General features: G+C 50.3%; 2 protein-coding genes across 3 annotated transcripts; both read right to left on the reverse strand.

The window, feature by feature from the left end:
* Positions 1–818: 818 nt before the first annotated feature.
* On the reverse strand, positions 819–4048 carry LOC131926801 (HLA class II histocompatibility antigen, DO alpha chain). 2 transcript variants are annotated; one of them, XM_059282429.1, is made up of 5 exons: positions 2669–2833; positions 2182–2430; positions 1687–1968; positions 1486–1596; positions 819–1078 (listed from the first exon to the last, which is right to left on the reverse strand). In XM_059282429.1, the coding sequence occupies exons 2-5, from the start codon at positions 2420–2422 to the stop codon at positions 1050–1052; spliced, it is 663 nt and encodes a 220-aa protein (XP_059138412.1). In that variant the 5' UTR covers positions 2423–2430; positions 2669–2833; the 3' UTR covers positions 819–1049. The 2 variants fall into 2 exon arrangements, with proteins under 2 accessions (XP_059138412.1, XP_059138411.1); XM_059282428.1 differs by lacking the exon at positions 2669–2833 and adding an exon at positions 3934–4048 and having other exon boundaries at positions 820–1078.
* An 8835-nt stretch (positions 4049–12883) lies between these two features.
* On the reverse strand, positions 12884–20358 carry LOC131926802 (HLA class II histocompatibility antigen, DP alpha 1 chain). Its single transcript, XM_059282430.1, has 4 exons — positions 20222–20358; positions 13738–13983; positions 13130–13411; positions 12884–13038 (listed from the first exon to the last, which is right to left on the reverse strand). The coding sequence occupies exons 1-4, from the start codon at positions 20301–20303 to the stop codon at positions 12884–12886; spliced, it is 765 nt and encodes a 254-aa protein (XP_059138413.1). The 5' UTR covers positions 20304–20358.
* Between the last annotated feature and the right edge of the window lie 1798 nt (positions 20359–22156).

Here is a 22156-nt window from a genome sequence, read left to right on the forward strand (position 1 = left end):
TGTAGACCAGGCTGGTCTCAACCTCACAGAGATCTGCCTGCCTCTGCCTCTGCCTCTGCCTCCCGAGTGCTGGGATTAAAGGCATGTGCCACCACTGCCCGGCTTGGTCTTTTTTTCTTTTAAGATTCAATTATTATTTCAATTTGATATGCATTAGTAAAGTTTTGCCTGCATGTATGTCTGTGCACCCCATATGTGCCTGATGCCTGGGGTGGTGGTGGCAGAAGAGGACACAGGATCCCCTGGAACTGGAGTTACAGATGGTTGTGAGCCACCATCTGGGAAGTGCTGGTAGTTGTTGGGCATTGAACCCAGGTCTTCTGCAAGAGCAGCCAGTGTTCTAACCATTGAACCATCTCTCCATCCTGGGACCTCCTGCCTCCAAGTATCTTGCAGACCTACTCTGCTGTCCTCCTGCCTAATGTGATGGACACCACTGAAGGACGCAGCCATCCTAAGTCTTGGGCAGCTGTTTGTTATTCACAAAATGCATCCAAAAGGGAAGTGGTGTTCCTGGAGGAGCGGAATCCCTGTGAGCACTCCTCGCCCAGTGCCTTACAAAGCTGTCGTTGTTGGTGGGAGTTGCCATAGTCGGATACTCTGTATCCCTTTCCTTGAGGTTTGAACCAGGGAGATGAATTTCCTGAAGCCCTGGAGAAACCGCCCACTGACAAGGTGTGGGCCGCACAAGGCACAGACCGGCTGGCAATCATGAACGTGGCCATGCTGTGTGATCACCACCCGGAACTCCTCATGGTGCTCAGTATCCCTCAGCTGTAACTTTTGCCCCAGACCCCAAACAAAGGACAAACAGCAAACACCATAAGAGAATTTAGTGTGGCTGCCAGAGGTTTGGATGAATCAGAGCTGTGGGTGCACTGGGTAGGAGGGCCCCAGACTGTGCCCCACAAGTTCTACCCGGAGTTTGGGGCCAGAAAATGAGGGACCTGTAGAACAGAGGTCGATGCCACCGGAGGTCAGCAATGTAGTAGGCTAGAGCTGAGCATGCAGAGCTCCCAGAAGCTTGTGGGGAATCCACAGGGCATCTCTCATGGGTTTCTCTTAGAGGAGTAGTTACCTAAAGTGGCAAGACCCAGATGGCCAAGGCTGTTCACACTCACTTGCCCACTTTGTCCAAACCCCTGCTTTTCTTTTTCCTCTTCCCTTCCCTCCCCTCCCCTCTCCTCCTCTTCCCTCCCCTCTCCTCCTCTTCCCTCCCCTCTCCTCCTCTTCCCTCCCCTCCCCTCCTCTCCCCTCCCCTCCCCTCCTCTCCCCTCCCCTCCCCTCCTCTTCCCTCCCCTCCCCTCCTCTTCTCTCCCCTCCCCTCCTCTTCCCCCCCTTCCCTCTCCTCCCTTTTCCTCCCTTCCTCTCCCCTCACCACTGCTTTTCACAGTCTCCGATCTCCCCTCTCCGACACATGCCCTCCTCCCTTCACCCCCAGACTCCCCCGGCTTCTGCGCCTGCGGACACTGGGCAGACACGTACCTGTGATGATGAGAACGGCGCCCAGAAGGAAGCCCACAAAGCCGACGGCCAGGCCCAGGCCACAGACCAGCGTCTCTGTGGTGTCTGGTGGTGGGGTAAGCACCTGGGGCTCTGGGAGAGGAAGCAAGGGTCAGAGGGCACAGGAAGGGATCTGGAGTAGAGGAGACATGGACGGGAACAGGCTAGGACGGAGCTCCATACCCCAGTGCCGGAGGAGCGGTGCGTCCAGGCCCCAGTGCTCCACCCTGCAGTCATACACGTCCTCGGGTGAGGGCACGAAGGTCAGGTAGTGGAACTTCCGGAACCTGTGGTTAGGCTGGGAGTAGAAGCTGGTCTGGGTCACTCCCTTAGTGACGGGCTGGTTGTTGCGCAGCCAAGTGACGCTGATCACAGGGGGAAAGATATCTTCCACGATGCAGATGAGGACATTGGGCTTTCCCAGCTCCACGCGAGACTTGGGGAGTACGGTCACCCTGGGAGGCACTAGGAGGAATGAGACCCTGAATCCCAAAGTCCCATCCCTTACAGCTGGGCCTCATTAGAGTCAAGATTAAGGGACACTCCCTCCCATGTGGCCACCTGCAGAGGCGCTCTGGGGTGGTACCTACTGGGGCAGGAGGACACTGGAGAGGGATGGGGGATCCTGTCCAGTCCCCTCCCCTGCCTAGTTAGGGGGGCAGAGGGAGGGCCAGGTACCACTGATGGCTCTGGTTCGGTTGGAGCGTTCCACCAAGACGTCCAGATGAGCTCCGATCATGGCAATGCTGGTCAGTCCACTCTGGAAGTCCGAGTATAGGAAGTCCCCAAACTCAGGCAGACGCCACACGACCTCCCTGTTCTTCAGGTCCACAGAGAAAATTTGTTCCCCATCAAATTCGTGTGTGAACTGTCCAGAAGCATCGTAAGACTGGTAGAAGGCCGGTCCATAGGAGCCCATGTGGTCAGCTGTATTGGGTGAGGGCAGGATGGGAGGGAAGAGAATCGTGTGTCATCCAGGTATGTGACCTGCTGAGTCTCCGCCTGGCCTCGTCCTGGGCTGTGTGTGGGGACAGTCCTGTTATGCCATAGCAGACCCTTGAAGAGTTGCAGAGAGACGGAAGACAGAAGAGAGGGGACCGAGGGGGCGTGGCCAGTATACACATGGGTGGAGCTAGCAAAGCAGGCTGGGAAAGGGGGTACCCACTCAAGATGTCTCAGGTTTCCGTTCCTCCATCATCTACTGTAACTGTAGCCACAGCCATGTGGTCAGGTCTTGTGTGTCAGATGGTAAAGTTGGGGTTAGAAGGAAATGGTTAAGGGGAGGTACTGAAGGGGAGCTGTTGGCAGAGAGGCAGTGTAGGAGTGGGTAAGGGACAGGGACAGACAGGGGCATGAACACTCCACCCATGCGTACTGGCCACGCCCCCTCCATCTCTCGGCAACTCTTCAAGGGTCTGCTATGGCATAACAGGACAGTCCTCACACACAGCCCAGAGACTAGGTTGAGGGAAAGGACAGCTTCCCACAAGCCAGGCATGGTGACATAGTCCTGCAACCACAGCACTCAGAGGTGGAGGCAGGAGGATCATAAGTTCAAGGCCAGCCTGGGCTACATAGTTCAATGAAATTCTGTCTTGTAAACACATGGAGGTAGAGAGAGAGAGAAAAGAGCCCAAGGCACTGTAGGATACACTGGACATTAAGTCAGGAGTTCAAGCAGTGGTGGCGCACACCTCTACTCCCAGCACTTGGGAGGCAGAGGCAGGTGGATCTCTGAGTTCGAGGCCAGCCTGGTCTGCAGAGTGAGCCCCAGGACAGGTAGGGCTACACAGAGAAATCCTGACTCTAAAAAATAAATAAGTAAATAAATAAATCAGGAGTTCAAAGTTCACGTCCCAGTTTCCATCTCAGAGAGTGGCGATCAAATGGATCTCACCCCATGGCAGAGTACTCAGTGTCCTGGACATCTGGGGCTACATCTCCACCCTTTTAGAGCTCTGCAGTTATGAGCTAAATGTGAGGGACTGTCATGTGCCCGGCATGGTGTCAAAAATGGAGGAAGTCAGTCTTTGGTGTGTGGGTCAGGAGCTCATGTACAGACACAGTGGAGAATGTGTGCAGGTCAGGAGCTCACGTACAGACACAGTGGAGAATGCTTCAGTGAAGCTGGACAAGAATTGAATGTTGCAAGCCAGGAAGTGGTCGCGGAGCCAGGGTGCCATGAGGTGAGGCGGGTGAGGGCATGGGTCTCAGAAAAGAGGAAGGGATGAGGAGGACTCTGAATGTAAAAGGAGCCCAGAGGAGACCCTGGCGCAGCCCGTAGCTGGTTCCAGAATGTATGTGACAGAGTGGCAGGGATTTGTCTGCAGGTGGAGGGAGTTGCCCACATACCAGAGACAGAGGGAGGCACTCTCCCCCTGTGCTGTCTCCCCACATCTCCTCCCACCCCCAGGTGTCCCCACCACTTACCCTTGATGGCCCATACTGCCTGGGGACTCAGGAAGGTTATCAGGGTGTGGAGAACCAGGACCAGCTCCACATGGAGTACCATTGCTCTGAGGAGGGGGGTGCTGCTCTAACAACGTCTATTTGGGGAGCGAGTGAGCAAGATGGAGGTAAAGAGAAACAGATTCTAGGTTAGGGGAAGACCCTTGCTGTAAGCAACCAATCAGAGCAGTTGTCTGAGTTAACGGGTCTGTTGCTAGGTGAAGGAGCCAAGAGTCTGGGTGAGAAGGTAGAGGATGAAGGTCATGGGTCACCTGTCACTTCATCCTTTAAGAAGGGGCTTCAGGAAGGAGCAGGGAGGTCTCAGAGCACCCAACAGCTGTGCTGGGACAAAGCCTCCATTTGGTCCATCATAGAAGGAACCTGATTTTTCCTGTAGGTACCTCGGGATAAATTTGGGGTAAAAATATGCAATAAAATGCACTAAGAAAGTTAGGCAAATCATTGGATAAAATAAACCATAAAACAAAAACCCTTTAAATATGGAAATTGTTTTCAAAAACATTACTTTATTTTATCCAGTAAGAAAAAATGTGAAATGGCTGGAGATGCTACAGGCAATTCCTACAACTGATGTGAGGCAGGCACAGGACGCTGGTAGTCTCCATTTGTCCCTTCTGGTCCCCAGGTACCCTCTTTCATGCTGGTCAGTGTAGTAGGCTGTTTTGGATCACCAGCCCCCAAATCAAGATAAAGAGACTATAATTATGAATGCTTGGCCTTAGCTTAGGCTTGTTTCTGGCTAGCTTTTTTTTTTAACTTTAAATAACCCATTTCTGTTCATCTATGTGCAGCCCCAAGGCCCGTTTACCTCATCTATGTACTGTCCATGCTGCTTTCCTGCCTCCTTCCTGTCTGTCTGTCTGGCCCCTGTCTGTCTGGCCCCTAGCTGGCTGACCGACTCACTTTTTCTCTCTGCCAGCCAGCCCTGCCTATTCCTCCTCTGCCTAGCTATTGGCCATTCAGCTTTTTATTAGACCTGTCAGGTGCCTTAGGTGGGCAAGGTTAAACAGCAACACATCTTTATACAGTTAAACAAATATTCTATTCCACAACAGGCCAGAGGCTGACTGGTGTGCCCATGCCCCTGGCTTTTGTCTCTTGGTGGGCTCTTCCAATGGCTGGCACTAGAAGAACTCAATACAGACATTAGAGAGATGTTGGGCATGGTGGCACACGCCTTTAATCCCAGCACTCTGTAGACAGAGGCAGGTGGATCTCTTATGCGTTTGAAGCTAGCCTAGTCTACATAGGGTGTTCCAGGACAGCCAGGGCTGCCCAGAGAGACCTTGTCTCAAAAAATAAAAATGGATAACTGTCTATTTATCCATAAGAACTCTCATCAAACTTCTGAAGGCCATTTGCCAAAGATGCTGAAGTAAACTATTTTCAAGCTTGGCTACATCTGAGAAATCTCCTGGGTCTTTGATTCCAAAGACTTGCCTGTGGGGTTTGTAACAAATACAAATTTCTGGGGCTGGGGAGGTGGCTCTGTGGGTAGAGAGCTTGCCTGAGCATGGATTCCCAGGACACAGGAAAAGCCAGTTGTGGTGGAGCATGTTTGTAACCCCAGCCCTGGGAGGGCAGAGACCGGCAGATCCATGAAACTTGTTGGCCAGCTAGTCCAGCCAAATAGGTGAGCTTCAGGTTCAGTGAGAGACCCCACCTCAAAAATAAGGTGGAGTGTCTTAGGATTTTTGCTGTGACGAAACGCCATGACCAAAAAGCAAGTTGAGGAGGAAAGGGTTTATTCGGCTTACACTTCCATATTGCTGTTCATCACTGAAGGAAGTCTGGACAGGAACTCAAACAGGGCATGATCCTGGAGGCAGGAGCTGATGCAGAGGCCATGGAGAGGGAGCTGCTTACTGGCTTGCTCCTCATGACTTGCTCAGTCTGCTTTCTTATAGAACCCAGGACCAGCAGCCCAGGGATGGCACCACCCACCATGGGCCGGGCCCTCCCCCATTGGTCACTAATTGAGAAAATGCCTTACAGCTGGATCTCATGGAGGCATTTAATCAACTGAGGCTCCTTCCTCTCTGATGACTTTAGTGTGTGTCAAGTTGACACACAAAACCAGCCAGTACATGGAGGTAGGCTGGGAAATGGTTCATCGGGTAAAAGAATACCCTGCTCTGCTAAAGGACCAGAGTTTGGATACCAGCACTCACATGAGGTAGCTCACAATAGCCCATAACTATGGCTCCAGGAGGACCCGATGCCTCTAGTCGCAGTGGGCATTTGTACTCTCATGCACACTCAGAAACACACACATATGCATAATTAAAAATTAAATAAGCCGGGCAGTGGTGGCGCACGCCTTTAATCCCAGCACTCGGGAGGCAGAGCCAGGCGGATCTCTGTGAGTTCGAGGCCAGCCTGGGCTACCAAGTGAGTTCCAGGAGAGGCACAAAGCTACACAGAGAAACCCTGTCTCGAAAAACCAAAAAAAAAAAAAAAAAATTAAATGAATCGGAGGCTGGAGAGATGGCTCAGTGGTTAAGAACACCTACTGCTCTTGCAGAGGATCTGGGTCAGGTTCTCAACACCCACAAGGCAGCTCTCAACCATCTGTAATTCCAGTTTCCAGGGATCTGATGCCTCTTCTGGCCGCTATGGGCACTGTATACATGTGGTGCATATATACTCAGGCAAACACTCATACATATCAAAATAAAAACACATCTTTAAAAAATTTCATATCAATTCAATTTATTGGTTACTTAACAAATACAGTTTCCTGGATTTCATCCAGAACTGGATGGGATTAGCCCAGGGTGGTTCTTGAGCAACCTGTGTGGCCCCTACCTTCTGGTAAAACAAAACAAAACACTTTAATGCCCTTTCCTTAGGAAATGAGGGGTTCCTGCTCTGAGGGAGCTGACCACAGCTTCTGGCTGTGAATTATAGCCCTCAGAGGGCTGAGTGCCCTAGCTGATGGGATCCTAACCCGTGTCCTTTGTTTCTGTCCCCCAGTGTCCACAACAAGGCCTGATGCACAGAGTTCTCTCAGTAGATATCTGACAAATGAGGGAACCTCCTCTCAGCCTTGGCCCAGCCTGCATAGGTCCTCCCAGAATAGGTCCTCCCTGCATAGGTCTTCCCTGCATAGGTCCTCCCCACAAAGGTCCTCCCTGCAAAGGTCCTCCCCGCATAGGTCCTCCCCGCATAGGTCCTCCCCGCATAGATCCTCCCCGCATAGGTCCTCCCCGCATAGGTCCTCCCTGCATAGGTCCTCCCCGCATAGGTCCTCCCCGCATAGATCCTCCCCGCATAGATCCTCCCCGCATAGGTCCTCCCCGCATAGGTCCTCCCCGCATAGGTCCTCCCTGCATAGGTCCTCCCTGCATAGGTACTCCCTGCATAGGTCTTCCCTGCATAGGTACTCCCTGCATAGGTCCTCCCTGCATAGATCCTCCCTGCATAGGTCTTCCTTGCATAGGTCCTCCCCGCATAGGTCCTCCCGGCATAGGTCCTACCCGCATAGGTCCTCCCCGCATAGATCCTCCCCGCATAGGTCTTCCTTGCATAGATCCTCCCCGCATAGGTCCTCCCGGCATAGGTCCTCCCTGCATAGGTCCTCCCTGCATAGGTCCTCCCCGCATAGGTCCTCCCGGCATAGGTCCTCCCCGCATAGGTCCTCCCCGCATAGATCCTCCCCGCATAGGTCCTCCCCGCATAGGTCCTCCCTGCATAGGTCCTCCCCGCATAGGTCCTCCCTGCATAGGTCCTACCCGCATAGGTCCTCCCCGCATAGATCCTCCCCGCATAGGTCTTCCTTGCATAGATCCTCCCCGCATAGGTCCTCCCGGCATAGGTCCTCCCTGCATAGGTCCTCCCGGCATAGGTCCTCCCTGCATAGGTCCTCCCCGCATAGATCCTCCCCGCATAGGTCCTCCCTGCATAGGTCCTCCCTGCATAGGTCTTCCCTGCATAGGTACTCCCTGCATAGGTCCTCCCTGCATAGATCCTCCCTGCATAGGTCCTCCCTGCATAGGTCCTACCCGCATAGGTCCTCCCCGCATAGATCCTCCCCGCATAGGTCTTCCTTGCATAGATCCTCCCCGCATAGGTCCTCCCGGCATAGGTCCTCCCTGCATAGGTCCTCCCTGCATAGGTCCTCCCTGCATAGGTCCTCCCTGCATAGATCCTCCCTATAAAGGTCCTCCCTGCATAGGTCCTCCCTGCATAAGTCCTCCCCCTCTTAGTCTCTCCTCCAGTGAGGCTGCAGCCCTGGGATGGCAGGACAAGAGATGGTAAGTCTCAGGGAAAGCATGGTAACCATGGTGGCTTCTCTGTTTAGTAATGGCTGAGTGAAGCTGAGTGGTTTTGAGATGGGAATCTCCTAGCAACTCATCAAGAGAGGCCGCCCAAGTGCAGCTGTGGGTTTTTGTTTGTTTGTTTTCTTTTTCTTTTTCTTTTTCTTTTTTATCACATTAAATTTATTTGTTTGTTTGGGAGGGGGAATGTGTATACCAGGGCTCAGCTATGGTCAGAAGACAACTTGTACTTCTACCATGTGAGTCCAGAGGATCACATGGTTGTCAGGCTTAGCAGCAAGCAGCTGCTGAGCCATTCCACAGGCCCATACAACAGTTTTAAAAGTTAAAAAAACAAATAAATACACATTCTCGCCAGGCATGGTGTTTAACCCCAACACTGGGAAGGCAGAAGCAGGCAGATTTCTGAGTCTGAGGCCAGCCTTAACAACTTAGAGAGTTCAAGGTCAGCAAGGGATACATAGTAACACCCTATGTGTGTGGGGGAGGGGAGAGTGTAAACATTGTAACAGACTTACTGATTTGGAACTTCTATGCTGAGAAAAGATAGTAGGAAAATATTAAAAGTCTTTGTTTTCAGCAATTAAACCATTATTGTTTTTTGAGACAGGGTTTCTCTCTATAGCTTTGGCGCCTGTCCTGGAACTCGATCTGTAGCCCAGGCTGGCCTCGGACTCACAGAGATCTGCCTGCCTCTGCCTCCCGAGTACTGGGATTAAGGTGTGTGCCGCGGCAGCCGCCGCTGCCGCCCAGCTCAACTGCATGTTTTTTTTCTGAACATATGAAGACTGGCGGCGGCAGCTTAGTGGCATCATAGCTCACACCTGTAATCCCAGCACTGAGGAGGCCGAGGAAGATTGCATAAATGTGAGACTAGATTCTGTCTCAAAAATATCAAGATGGGCTGGAGAGATGGCCCCAAGGTTAAGAGCACCGGCTGCTCTTGTGGAGGACCCAGGTTTGGTTCCCAGCATCCACAAGGTGAGTGTGGATTTTTCTTTTCTTTTCTTTTCTTTTTTTCTTTTTTTGGTTTTTCGAGACAGAGTTTCTCTGTGTAGCTTTGCGCCTTTCCTGGAACTTGCTTTGTAGACCACGCTGGCCTCGAACTCACAGAGATCCGCCTGCCTCTGCCTCCCGAGTGCTGGGATTAAAGGCGTGCGCCACCACCGCCTGGCCATGGATTTTTCTTATTTCCATTTGTATTTGTAAATAAAAATGGTCGAATTTGAAAATATCCATGAGATGCCATCTTAATTTTAACTCATATATTAGAAGAAGCCAAAGTTCACCAAAAGATGTTTTATTACAATCTGTGGCTGATATGTAGAACTGAATTGTATTGCAAAATAAAATTTTTTTTTTAAAAAAAAGATGTTTTATTACAGGCAGACTAGAGGAAGGACCCAATCTCTTCCCTTAGAGAGTCGGACTGCTGCAGCCCTCAAACTACATCCAAATGAATCTCCTTCATCCGAGTATATTGCTGTCCCCTCTCCGGGGCCAACCCGAATGCTCAAACCCTCCCTGAAAGTGAGGCCAAAACCCTTGGTAACTGCTGCCATGGTGTCCCTTGAAGCCACATCGTCAAGAGAGACTTGTCATAAATGACCTGGTCCATCCAGCAAGACTCAGTTTCCCAGCTCAGAAACAGGAAAAGTTGTTCTTAGGAATTCTCTGGAAGGAGGCAGCAAAATGTTCATGTAGGAACCTGGAGCTGTGCAGCCCAGGGAGGGGCATCCAGGCCAGTGAGAAATACAGCAGCACCTGCTTGCTGCCTTTGTTTTTGCTGGCAGCCGAACTAAGGGCTGAGGACTTTAAGGTCAGCAAGTCATTGGGATGGCGGAGCCCTATGTGAGTTCAAAGCCAGCCAGGGGACATAGGGAGCTCCAGGACAGCCAGGGCTACATAGTAGCAGTATGTAGCAGTTGAGGCAGAGACAAGTTCAGGGCATCTTCCCGAGGCCATGTTCTTTTCGGGAAGATCATCACCTGCAGCGAGACACACAGTCACCATCGACCTCAGGCTCAGGATGGAGTCTGGGATCCGACCTGCCTCCCCCTTCTCTTTAACTCCCTGGCCCCGTTTCTCAGCCCTGTGTTCCACAAGGCTTCACTGTGGCCTTGCTCATGCTTTAAACGATTCACTTTCTACCATGGTGACAGTTATAAAATTGTCATGCTGTGCTCTAATGATGGTGCCACAGGACATCTTACCACCCTACAGTCTGTAGCCAGCTCCCAGCCTTTGACAAGCGAGGTACTAAACAAGTAAGTGTTGGAGTAAATAATATTTCCAGCGAATCGACAGATATTTATGGAGGAATTTCTAAATACCAAGGTATGTGCTAACCTCTACAGATAAAAATCATTAAGAAGGGGCTTCTAGCCAGGCTTGGAGGTACATGGCTTTGATTCCAGTGTTTGAGAGGCAGAGGCAGGCTTCTCGTCATAAGGCTATAAGCTAGGAGAGGTCCCAGCCTCCTCCCTTCACACTCCATGGAAAATTATAAAAGTCCAAAGAAAACCTGAGTCTGAGGGACTATATAGAGACTCAGGAAGTATCCAGATGCCCATAGGAAGTTCTGTGCAGGAGGCAGCAGGGTATGTGTGTGTGTGTGTACGTGTGTGTGTGTGTGTGTGTGTGTGTGTGTGTGTGTATGTGGGTGTGTATTTTTGTTCTTGTCACCCCCCATGTTGTCCTGTGACAAACCTATCTTTCCCAGCGCCTCTGTGGCAGAGTCAGCAGCACATAAAATATCTCGGCTTGCAGGGAACCATCAAGAGAGAAATGAAGCCCTGCTGGGCAATGACGTAGCAAGATGGCAGAAGAAACCCCAGCCCTCAGCTTCCCACAGAAGCACTCATTCCAAAAAATGGGCAAAGGATGCAAGCCAGAAACGACCAGAAAAGAACAATGGAGCCCAAAGAGGCTACAAGGGAAGATGGTCACAACTAGAAGTGACTAAAGGAACGTGAACAGCAGCAGCGTGTTCCTTTCCACACATGAAAGCGTAAGAGCAAGGAGACATGATGGAGACATAGCTGTGGACACTGCAGGAGACTTGACGGGACTGGGGTGGACGTGGCTGTGGACACTGAAGGAGACTGGACAGGGCTGGGGTGGACGTGGCTGTGGACACTGAAGGAGACTGGACAGGGCTGGGGTGGACATGGCTGTGGACACAGCAGGAGACTGGACAGGGCTGGGGTGGACGTGGCTGTGGACACTGAAGGAGACTGGACAGGGCTGGGGTGGACATGGCTGTGGACACAGCAGGAGACTGGACAGAACCGGGGTGGACGTGGCTGTGGACACTGAAGGAGACTGGACAGGCCTGGGGTGGACGTGGCTGTGGACACTGAAGGAGACTTGACGGGACTGGGGTGGACGTGGCTGTGGACACTGAAGGAGACTGGACAGGGCTGGGGTGGACGTGGCTGTGGACACTGAAGGAGACTGGACAGGGCGGGGTGGACGTGGCTGTGGACACTGAAGGAGACTGGACAGGGCGGGGTGGACGTGGCTGTGGACACTGAAGGAGACTGGGAACTGAGATCAACACAGCTGTGGCGATGGACGGGCAGCACACAGTCAAGGGAAGGGCTGCATGCCCAGCTCCCTGCACCTGCTTCCTAGGGTCCATGCATCCCAGAGCTGCATGTCCATGTGAGAATAGTGAAAGGTAATGGGACACAACCCAGGTATCCCAGAGGGTGTAGAGATGGATGGTTAGAGCAGAACCACATTGAACAGTTGAAAGCAATGGACTAGAGGTTCAAATTAGACGTGGAGTGGGAACCATCTGAGCTCACCAAAGCCGCAGGTACAGTGAATACTTATGCACATTGTACACTGTAACCGTATGTAATGGAAACTCACTGAATACATGAGTGTGTTTACATGTGGTGTCGGGGAAGAGGTTAGTCCTGGAGTAAGGGAACAGAGGAGCAAACAGAGGGGTCAGAACAGGGGTGCCCTGACAGTGGAGTGGTGACTTAACCTTGGCCCTGAGGCTCAAGGTGAGTAACAGTAACAATGAAGGTGACTGAGAGGCGCCATCATCATGGAGAGATCACCATCCAGTGGGAGAATTTAAAAACATAAGTATTTGAAATATAAGGGTTTCGATAAATACAAGGCCATAAGGGAATTTTTATGTGAGCTTTGCCATCAATGGGTCCAAGGAGAGATGAGAAGCTGTGTATCAGCCCCGCATCCCAGCATCCCGTAAGTGTGTGCATGCGCAGGACAGACTGCATCCAAGACTAGACTGTGGTTGAACTTGGTCTCTTTCTTCATAAAAGGGAGCCTAGGACAATGGTGAAGCTGTGTGGCCTTGGTGAAGGTGCTTAATGCTCTCGTGCACATACATGCTGTAAGCATCTCTCAATCGTCAAACCACAGTGAGGTTAATACCGTCGCGTAGAGGAGGGATAACACTGGGCTGAACGTCAGATGCTCAGGGTAGTGCCCGAGCCTTGGGTTCTCTGGGTTGTCTCACACAGCTCTGCCCGCTAACCCCGGAGAGATCTGTGTCCACTTCATCAGTGTTCCCTCCTGTCTGGACAGCAGGCGTGGACTCCCTCCTCTGTCCTCTGGCTGCACCCTAACATCCCCACCTCCACAGTTACTCACAGGGGTCCCTGGGTCCGGCGGTCATGGCTGGAGTACAGAGCCCTTATGATGAGCACACTGCCAACGATGATGCCCACCAGCCCCACCACCAGGCCCAGGGCGCAGATCGCAGTCTCCATTGTCTCCGTCACCTGGACAGACTCCTGCACTTCTGAGGGAAATGAGGAGGTGCAGTTAGGACAGTGGGGTGCTGGGCATGAGGTCCCGGGAGCAGAGGCATGGGGGCAGGGGGCACTGCTTACCCCAGTGGCTGAGGGTTGGCTCGCCCAGGCCCCAGTGTTCCACCTTGCAGTCATACACGTCCTCGGCGGTGGGAACGAAGGTCAGGTAGTGGAACTTGTGGAATCTGAGTTCTGTGCTGGGCAGAAAGACCGTCTCAGAAGTCCCTTCAGTGACCAGCTGCCCGTTACGAAGCCATGTGACGTTGAGCACTGGGGGGAAGAACCTGTCGATGTGGCAGATGAGGACGTTGGGCTGGCCCAGCTCCACTGGGTTCTTGGGGAACACGGCCACCTCGGGAGGCTCTGGGAAGAGACAGAACCTGGTGAGTTCTGGGTGAGTCACCGAGCTCCCACCTAGCATCTTCTGTCTCAGGCTTAGAATTCAAGTCACCTCTGGGGTCCAGAGTGAGAGCTGGAAGACTACGTCCACTGAGCTACCTCCCTCAGCTCAACCTCTCATGAGTGGGAAGAGAGGACGGGCTGCCAGCCCCCCACTTACGGCAGGGAGCCCAGCCATTCCAAGGAGGGTCCCTCAGCAGAGGACGTCAGCGACTCCCATTCTGAGTGTGGGCCAGGGCCCTCCCACCCCTCCCACTGGATGGCAGAGGAAGAGACTAGAGAACCCGCACCACTGGGGACCTGGGTGACGTTCTGTCTCTGGATCAAGGCTCTGAGATTATTCTTCAGGCTGATGATGTAGGGCAGAGCCTCCTGGGCGTCAAAGGCATAGACCGTGCTGAACTCCTGCAGGCCCCAGACCGTCTCCTCCCTGTCAAGATCCACATAGAACTGCTCATCACCGTCAAACTCGTACACGCAGTCGCCCGACGGCTTCTGCGTCTGTGCAAAGATGTCATACATGGCTACGTGGTCCGCTGTATAAACAAGAGAAAGAAAAGTGAGACAAATGTAAGAACTATTGTGTAAGTGGTGAGGCAGGGGAATGGCTGGATTTATTAATAAAGTCAGAAGAGGCCAACAGGGGAAATGGGGGGAGAAGGAGCAAGAGCGAACAGTTACGAGGGAGAGGGGGAAAGATAGAGAGACTGCCCCTGCTCACTCCCGGGTGGAACCCCGTGACTCCGCAGGGGTCCTGAACCTCTCCGGAGAACTCGTGGAGTGCCAGGCATCTGCTAGCAGCCTCATGTGGATGTCACAACACCCACCCCACCCCCAGAAGCAAGCAAGGAAACTGAGAGGCTAGGTGACCTGTCGCTTCCGGTCACACAGGGTCACACAGCGATGCACAGCTAGGAGGGAGCCCGGCTTCTCCCCACAGCTCTCGGTTCCAGAGCTGCAGATGTGAGATTGGGTTTACGCTGAGGAGGTGGAGGCACAGGCGTGCTGGTTCCTTATTACAGCAGAGGCGGGAAATAGAAAGTTGAGGGGAAAGCTCACTGCGTTGTAGGGCTCTTTACGGTCTCCGTGTTTCTGTTTCAGTTCATGAGTTCACATCTGCAGTGTGTGCTAATATCATGACTTCATGTTGTATGTTTTTGTTTTTTGTTTTACCTTGGGTGCATTAAATCCGGCAGGATGGATTTTGACAATGGTTTCAAACTATTTTTTAATATATATTTTTCTAATTTTTTACTTTTGTTTTAAATAGAATTATAGAAGTTGTTGAATTTGAAATCCTTGTGTGGTTTGATTTTTTGTTTCTTAGTCTTCATTAGTTGGTAATAAATAGCACACACAAGACAAGCACAAGACAAGCTGCCATCATTAGCAATAACCTGATGAACACATGAGTGTCTGGACTTGGAATGGTGGGGAAAGAGAGTGCGGAGGACGGGGGTTCCCCGCCTCTTCCCTGTGGATCCCCGGCCGCAGCAGGTCTATTCATGGACCGCACAGCAGCAGTGAGAACGTTCTCTCAGAAGGATTTCAGGTTCCTCGTAAGCCAGAGGAATCTTCTTCATAAAACATGGTGAAAAAGGAGATAAAAACCATCAAAGTACCATTTAAAAGTAGCTTATGCCTTGGCGTGGTGGTGAATGCCTTTGATCCCAGCACTTGGATGGCAGAGGCAGGCAGATCTCTGAGTTCAAGGCCAGCCTGGTCTACAGAGTAAGTTCCTGGACAGCTGGGGCTACATAGAGAAACTTTGTCTTGATCGATAAATAAATAAATAAATAAATAAATAAATAAATAAATAAATAAATAAATAAACAATAAGAGCTGGAGCAATGGCTCAGTGGTTAAGAACACTGGCTGCTCTTCCAGAGGGCCCAGGTTCAGTTCCCAGCACCCACATGGTGGCTCACAACTGTAGCTGGAGAATTTTTCTCCAGCTCCCGTCACCAAGTCCCGCCAGTCCCAGAGCCCACTTATAAAATAAACACACAAACTCTTATATTATTTAAACTGCTTGGCCATTAGCTCAGGCCTGTCATTGTCTAGCTCTTACTCTTATATTTAGCCCATTTCTATTAATCTTTACTTTGCCACATGGCTCATGGCTTACTGGTACCTTACATCTTCCTTGTCCTGGCGGGGGCTCCAGGCAGTCTCTCTCTCAGCCTTCCACTTCCCAGAATTCTTCTCCTTGTCCCGCCTATACTTCCTGCCTAGCCAATGGCCAATCAGTGATTTATTTACTGACCAATCAGCAACACACTTGACATACAGACCATCCCACAGCACTTCCCCTTTTCTTTTCTTAAAAAGGAAGGTTTTAATCTTTACATATCTCCAAAGTCAGCTTGGTATATTTGAGAATTTGGGCGTAGTTTCTCTTACTACTTCCTGCTGAAGGGGGGCGCTGTATCTTATGGGGATACAAAGAAAATTTTAGAATTATGGAATAGTCCATGAGGGTATGTCGTCTGAGCCAGTTGCCTTGAAACCATTCTGGATGTTGGATCATCAGGGCCATGGTGTCATCGGAGACCTTTCAGGGGGTCTTGGCTGGTCAAACCTGATGTATCTTAATCTGGAACAAATCCATAGTCTCTGGCTTTCTGTGGAAACAAAAGCAGAGACTCTTTTCCAAAGCAACATATCCTTATATCCAAATTTTGAAGTCAAGGTACCTTTAAAATATACATTTTGGCATAACTCAACAGCTTTTACAATCAAATGTTTTTCTGCAGTTACGAATATCAAAGAGAACATAATCCAGATTCTCTGTGTGGTAGCCATCTTTACGTGGCTTATTTTTTTATATTAGCTTGAGCCTATTCCTTTTAAACTGCAGCCTTCTAAGCCTGAAATGGCGCAGTGGCTGCTGGCTCCGCCCACTTCAGCTTCCCAACATGGCGGTGGTCCGCTTTCCGCCAGCTCTGGGAGCCCGTAACTCTCAGAAATAGTGGGTCTACACTTTTACCAAAGTAGCGTGTAGCCCAGAAACCTCTTTTTTTGTTTTGTACTAGCAAAGGCTAAATCCACCACACAGCTTAATGTGCTACTTGCAGAGGCCTGATTCCCGCCATACTGCAGGTTGAGCACGCACGCCAGGAACCCACCAGTAGCTGAAACCGGCAACTGCCGCTCATTTGAGAGAGACAATTAGGAAGCTGTTTTTAGCTCCGTTTTAGAATCTTTTTTCTCAGTTTTTAGGTGGAAACTCTTGCCACCACATTGGACGCCATTTGTAGCTGGAGAATTTCTCTCCAGCTCCTGCCACCAAGTCCCGCCAGTCCCAGAGCCCATTTATAAAATAAACATACAGACCTTACATTATTTAAACTGCTTGGCCATTAGCTCAGGCCTGTCACTGTCTAGCTCTTACTCTTATATTTAGCCCATTTCTATTAATCTTTACTTTGCCACATGGCTCGTGGCTTACCGGGACCTTCCCACGCGGCTTGTCATGGTGGCGGCTGGCTGTGTCTCCCCCACTCAGCCTTCCACTTCCCAGAATTCTTCTCCTTGTCCCGCCTATACTTCCTGCCTAGCCAATGGCCAATCAGTGATTTATTTACTGACCAATCAGCAACACACTTGACATACAGACCATCCCACAGCACACAACTGTCTGTAAGTCCTGTTCCAGGGGATCTGACACCCTCACACAGACATCCATGTGGACAAAACACCAATGTATATAAAATACAAATAAATAAATTATTTTTAAAAACTAGCTTACACTTTTTAAACATTTTCACAGATTCTGAGGTCCAAAGATCTGTCAGATATGACACAACTTATTTTCCTCCAAAAGTTGCTTTCATACTCACCTGGTATCACAAGCCTGTAATCCCAGCCACAGCTGAGGCAGGAGGATTTCAAAGTCAAGGCCAGTCTGGACAATTTAGTACCAGACTGTCTCAAAATAAAAAGTACAAAAAGCTGGAGGGGCCTCAGATGGCCCAGAGGTGGGATACTTGATCAAGATGCATGGGGTTCAGTCCTCAGTACTTCTCACACTAAGACATCATTATCATCCAGAAAAAAATATGCTAAAAACCTACTTACTATAAGCCAAGGCATGGTAGCTCAGGCTTGCAAGTCCAGCATTTGGGAGGCTAAGACAGGAGGATAGCCCACAAGTTCAAAGCCATCCTGAGCCAGAGTGAGACCCTATATCAACACACACACACACACACACACACACACACACACACACACACACACAATATCGTGATGAGTTAATTTTCATATTTACATGAAAATGTGTTTGTTAAGATATTTATTACAATGCAAGACTTAAAATAACCCAAGTGACCATCGTGGGGAACTGGGTACCACGTTTCTCCCCAGTCTCATCCCCTTTTGCTTCTATCTACCCCTAAATTCCTGTCTTAAATTAAACTCTGTGGGGCTGTGCTGGTTAATCTAATCATCAACTTGACGTAACCCAGAACCACCTGGGAAGAGAATCTCAATGAAGAATTACCTAGATTCCAGTATGTGGGAGGCAGAGGCAGGTGGATCTCTATGAGTTTAAGGCTAGTCTGACTTTCATTGAGAGTTTCAGGCCAGCCTGAGCTACAAAGGGAGACCCTCTTTCAAAAAAGAAAAGAGTTATCCAGAGTAGCAGAGGCAAGGCTCTGTGTGGCGGGTCAGGGTCCTAAGGGGTCATTACTGAAGATGAAGTCCCAGTTACACTGGACCCTAGGATGTTGGAGATGTTACAAGGGCCATGTGACCTCTCCTGTGAGAGCTCCAGGTGTAGAGTGGAGCTGGCCTAAGAGACAAGTCAAGTGTGCTGTGGCTGGTGGAGATGGAGAAACTGGGACTACTCAAGGCCTTTGGGGCCCAGAGATTATGAATAAGTCCAAGATTCCAGATACAAAGCTATTGGATTTGGAATCATACTGCTGGATTTGGGTTTGCTTTGGGGTGATTGTTTTTATGCCCCAGTTCTTCCTTTTGGGAATAAGAATGGTTAGTGCATAACTTTATTTTTATTATATACATATATATTTTACTTATAAAATATGCTATATATACGTAAACATACTTGGTTTTTCAAGATGGTTTCTCCATGTAGCCCTGGCTATCCTGGAACTTGCCCTGTAGACCAGGCTGGCCTCGAATTCACAGAGATCTGCCTGCCTCTGCCTCCCAAGTGCTGGGATTAAAGACGTGCACCACCACCGCCCGGCCCTTATTTTATATTTTATAGAGCCTACAAGTTAAGAGAGTTTAAACTTTTGAAACTTTGAAAAATTTAAAGATATTTGGCCTTATTTTATATTAACATGAGACTTTTAGGACATGGGTGGAAGGTTTATGTATTCAAGGGAGGTGTCTGTGTGTTGAGTTGACAAGACACAGGTTGCACTGGTTAATCTCACCCAACAATTTGACACAACCTAGGATCACGCAGGACAAGAGTCTTGATGAGGGTTGTCTAGATTAGGTTGACCTCTGGGCATGTCTATGGGAGATTGGCTTGACTGATAACCGATACAGGAAGACCCAGCCCACTGTGGGTGGCACCATTCCCTAGGCAAGGGTGCTGAACAGTTTAAGGAGAAAGTGGCCAGGCATGATAACACACACTTTAATCCCAGCACTCAGGAGGCAGAGGCAGGGGGATCTCTGTAAGTCCAAGGCCAGCAAGGACTCTCTGGTCTTCAAAGAGAGATCTAGGCCAGCAAGGACTACACACAATAAGACCTTATGTTAAACAAAACAAAACAACAAACAAAACAACAAACAAACAAACAAACAAACACCACTCATCCAAAAATAGAGAAAAGAAAACTAGCTGAGAGCATCAAGCAAGGGTGTGTTTATTCTTTGGATTTTGTCTGTTGGTTCTGAGACAGGTTCTTACCATATAACCCTGGCTGTCTTCAACTCTGTAGACCAGGCTGGCCTTGAACCCACAGAGATCCACCTGCCTCTGCCTCCCAGGGTCTTATTCTTTGTTTTTGACTGAGGGTGTGACGTGACTAGCTCATTGCGTTCCCACCTTGACTTATTTGAAATGAAGGACTATAACTTGTAACTCCACACCCAATGCTCTGCTGGGTTCCACACTCCTCGTCCACATCTGTGAGTTCTTAAAGGCAGCCACACAAATTGGGGCTTGAGGACCTGGGCTGTGGGGTCCTGGCCGGGTTCAGCTGTAAAGTCCTCATGCACAGAGTCAGTCTGCTGTCAGAGTTGTGTGTGGATTTTAACCTTGACCCCTGACTGAGGGAACAACTTTGGAACATGTTTTAATCTTTTTAGCTTAGTGTTTTCGTCTCTCAGAGAAAGGCTAAAATATTTTCACAGATGGTTCCTGTGAGGTGTGAATGGTGATTGGGGCTGCTGTGTTTTATAAGACTCATTTATTTTTACTTTATGTATGTGGAGTGTTTGCCTGCGTAAATAGAAGTGCACACGTGTGGGCAGTGCCTACAGAGGCCAGAAGAGGACATCAGGTCCCGCGGAACTGGAGCTACAGATGGTTAGGAACGGCTGTGTGGGTGCCGGGAATTGAACCCAGACCCTCTGCAAGAGCAGCCAGTGCTGTTAACCACTGAGCCATCTCTCCAGCCCTGCTGTGTCTGTTCTTATGATTATTAGAGCAGGATGAAACCAAGTGAACTTCACAGAAGGGAATGAGGAGAGGCGAGGCGTGAGGGAGATGAATGAGTCCTGCAAAATCTCTCATTCTAAGGAGGGTGAATAGCTGTGTATCCCCACCTGTGCCCCACCCAGCCTCCTGACCTTTGATGGCCCCAGATCCTGGGAGACTCAGCAGGAAAGCCAGGAAGGAGGCTCTCAGGACCTCGGCTTTAGTCTGGAACATTCTCTCCTCAGAGCTCAGGTTGGGGATCTACAGCTCAAGACTGTGATCACAGGACAGTGATGAACCAAGGCAGAATGTGGACAGGTGAAACCCTGAAACTGGGCTTCCTATCCTGACTACACAGATTAAAAAAAAATAAGGGCTGGGTCAGCCAATCAGAGAAGTCGGAGAGCTGACCCAGCTGTTGCTGGGTAAAGGGGGCTAAAGAGGAGGGAGGGTTTTCAGAAGCTGATGGGGCCATGAAGCTTCAGTCACTGTCGCTGCCAGGGGTAGAGACTTGAGAGGATAAGGCACACACCCTCCTGGTGCCCGATGTTTGTGCTGGGTTCTACTATTTGACAGAATAATCTTCCCAAGTTTCCCACATCACTGCCACCCTCGACATCAGATTATCTCTGATGTTTTGTCCACCGTTTTTAATATTTTTCACGTTATTTTACGTGTCTGAGTGTCTGGCCTGTGTGTATGTCTGGGCACCACACGCATGCCTGGTGCCCACAGAGGCCAGAAGAGGGTGCTGGGTCCACTGGAACTGGAGTCACTGACAGTTGTGAGTTGACGTGGGGGTGCTGGGAACTGAACCCAGGGTTCTCTAGGAGAACAGCAAGTGTTCTTCACCGCTGAGCCCTGTCTTTAGTCTCCACCTTTGAGCAGGGTTCCTCACTGAACCTGGAGCTCGTTACCGCCTAGACTGATGTCCAGTGAGATCTGCCTGTCTCGGCCTCCCTGGCGCCGGGATTACGTGTGAGCCAGGGATCCAGGCTCAGGACGCTATGCTCTCGTGGCAGGCTCTTTACTGACTGAGCCGTCTCCCTAGCCCCTCTGACTCGTGAACTCGATGTGGCTGTGTTTCCTCAGCTACAGGAGCTGTGCCTTCCTCAGTTCCGCTGTGTGTCTGGCTGCTGCTGTCTACAGCAGTGCTTCCTCCCGTCCGTCTGTCAGGGGCTGGGGTGGGCTGACCGCATGATTGCAGTCAGGTCAGGGCGCTCCCCGCCTCAGCACTCTGCCTTTGCTTCACTTCCAACAGACACCTGGCGTTAGGAGGTCGTCGGGGTCATGTGGCTGCCCTCGACTGGGTGACAAAGAAGCTCATGTGTGAGATCAACGTCGTGGAAGCTGTGCGGGACATCCAGTCAGTGTTTGCGCTGCTGGCAGTCGGTGGGAGTGGGTCAGCCCGGTCCCAGTGGATGATGCCCTGGGGTCCCATGAAACTCCTCCTCCTTCTACCCAGCTTCCTCCATTCAGAGCCCCTGGGTGGTAAGTGTCTCTGTCCATAGCAGATGAGTGACAAGGAAACTCCAGCCCGCAACCCCGGTGCCTCTAGAGAACTGAAGTTTTCTTTCCCAGACTCTATATACCTAAAAGATGCTTTATGTTATGTGATTATTTTCTTCTCTATATGGCGATGTTTTGTTCACATTTTAATATCAATATAAGGAAATTATGGCAACATAATGTTTTCTTTATCAGAATCTGTGGCCTCACGGGATTCAGCTATAAATTATAAAGTAGGGAATGACCCCCTTTGGAAGTTGGTGAAAATATTCATGATAACTGCGACGTAATCAGGTATTTTGCGGGAGGTTGGGCTTTGGTAGTTATTTAAGTCTCTCTCCCTTTTTGCCAGTCTGTTCTTATTCCCTGTGGGTTGACTGTCTTGAAGCAGTTTGAGCTCTATTTCTGTCACGTGACTGTAACAATGTTGCTATAAGGTGGTCTATACCAGCTCCATTCTGCAGACAGTCCAAGTCCCCAAAAGCAAAATCCTTAAAATCACATATTTACATAGTTGTAGGTGTGGCAAACTCCTAGGTCAGAGGACCCTGTAAGGTGTCCTGCTGACACCCCCCACC

Source organism: Peromyscus eremicus, chromosome 16_21, assembly GCF_949786415.1.
Source record: "Peromyscus eremicus chromosome 16_21, PerEre_H2_v1, whole genome shotgun sequence".
NCBI classification, from domain to species: Eukaryota; Metazoa; Chordata; class Mammalia; order Rodentia; family Cricetidae; genus Peromyscus; species Peromyscus eremicus.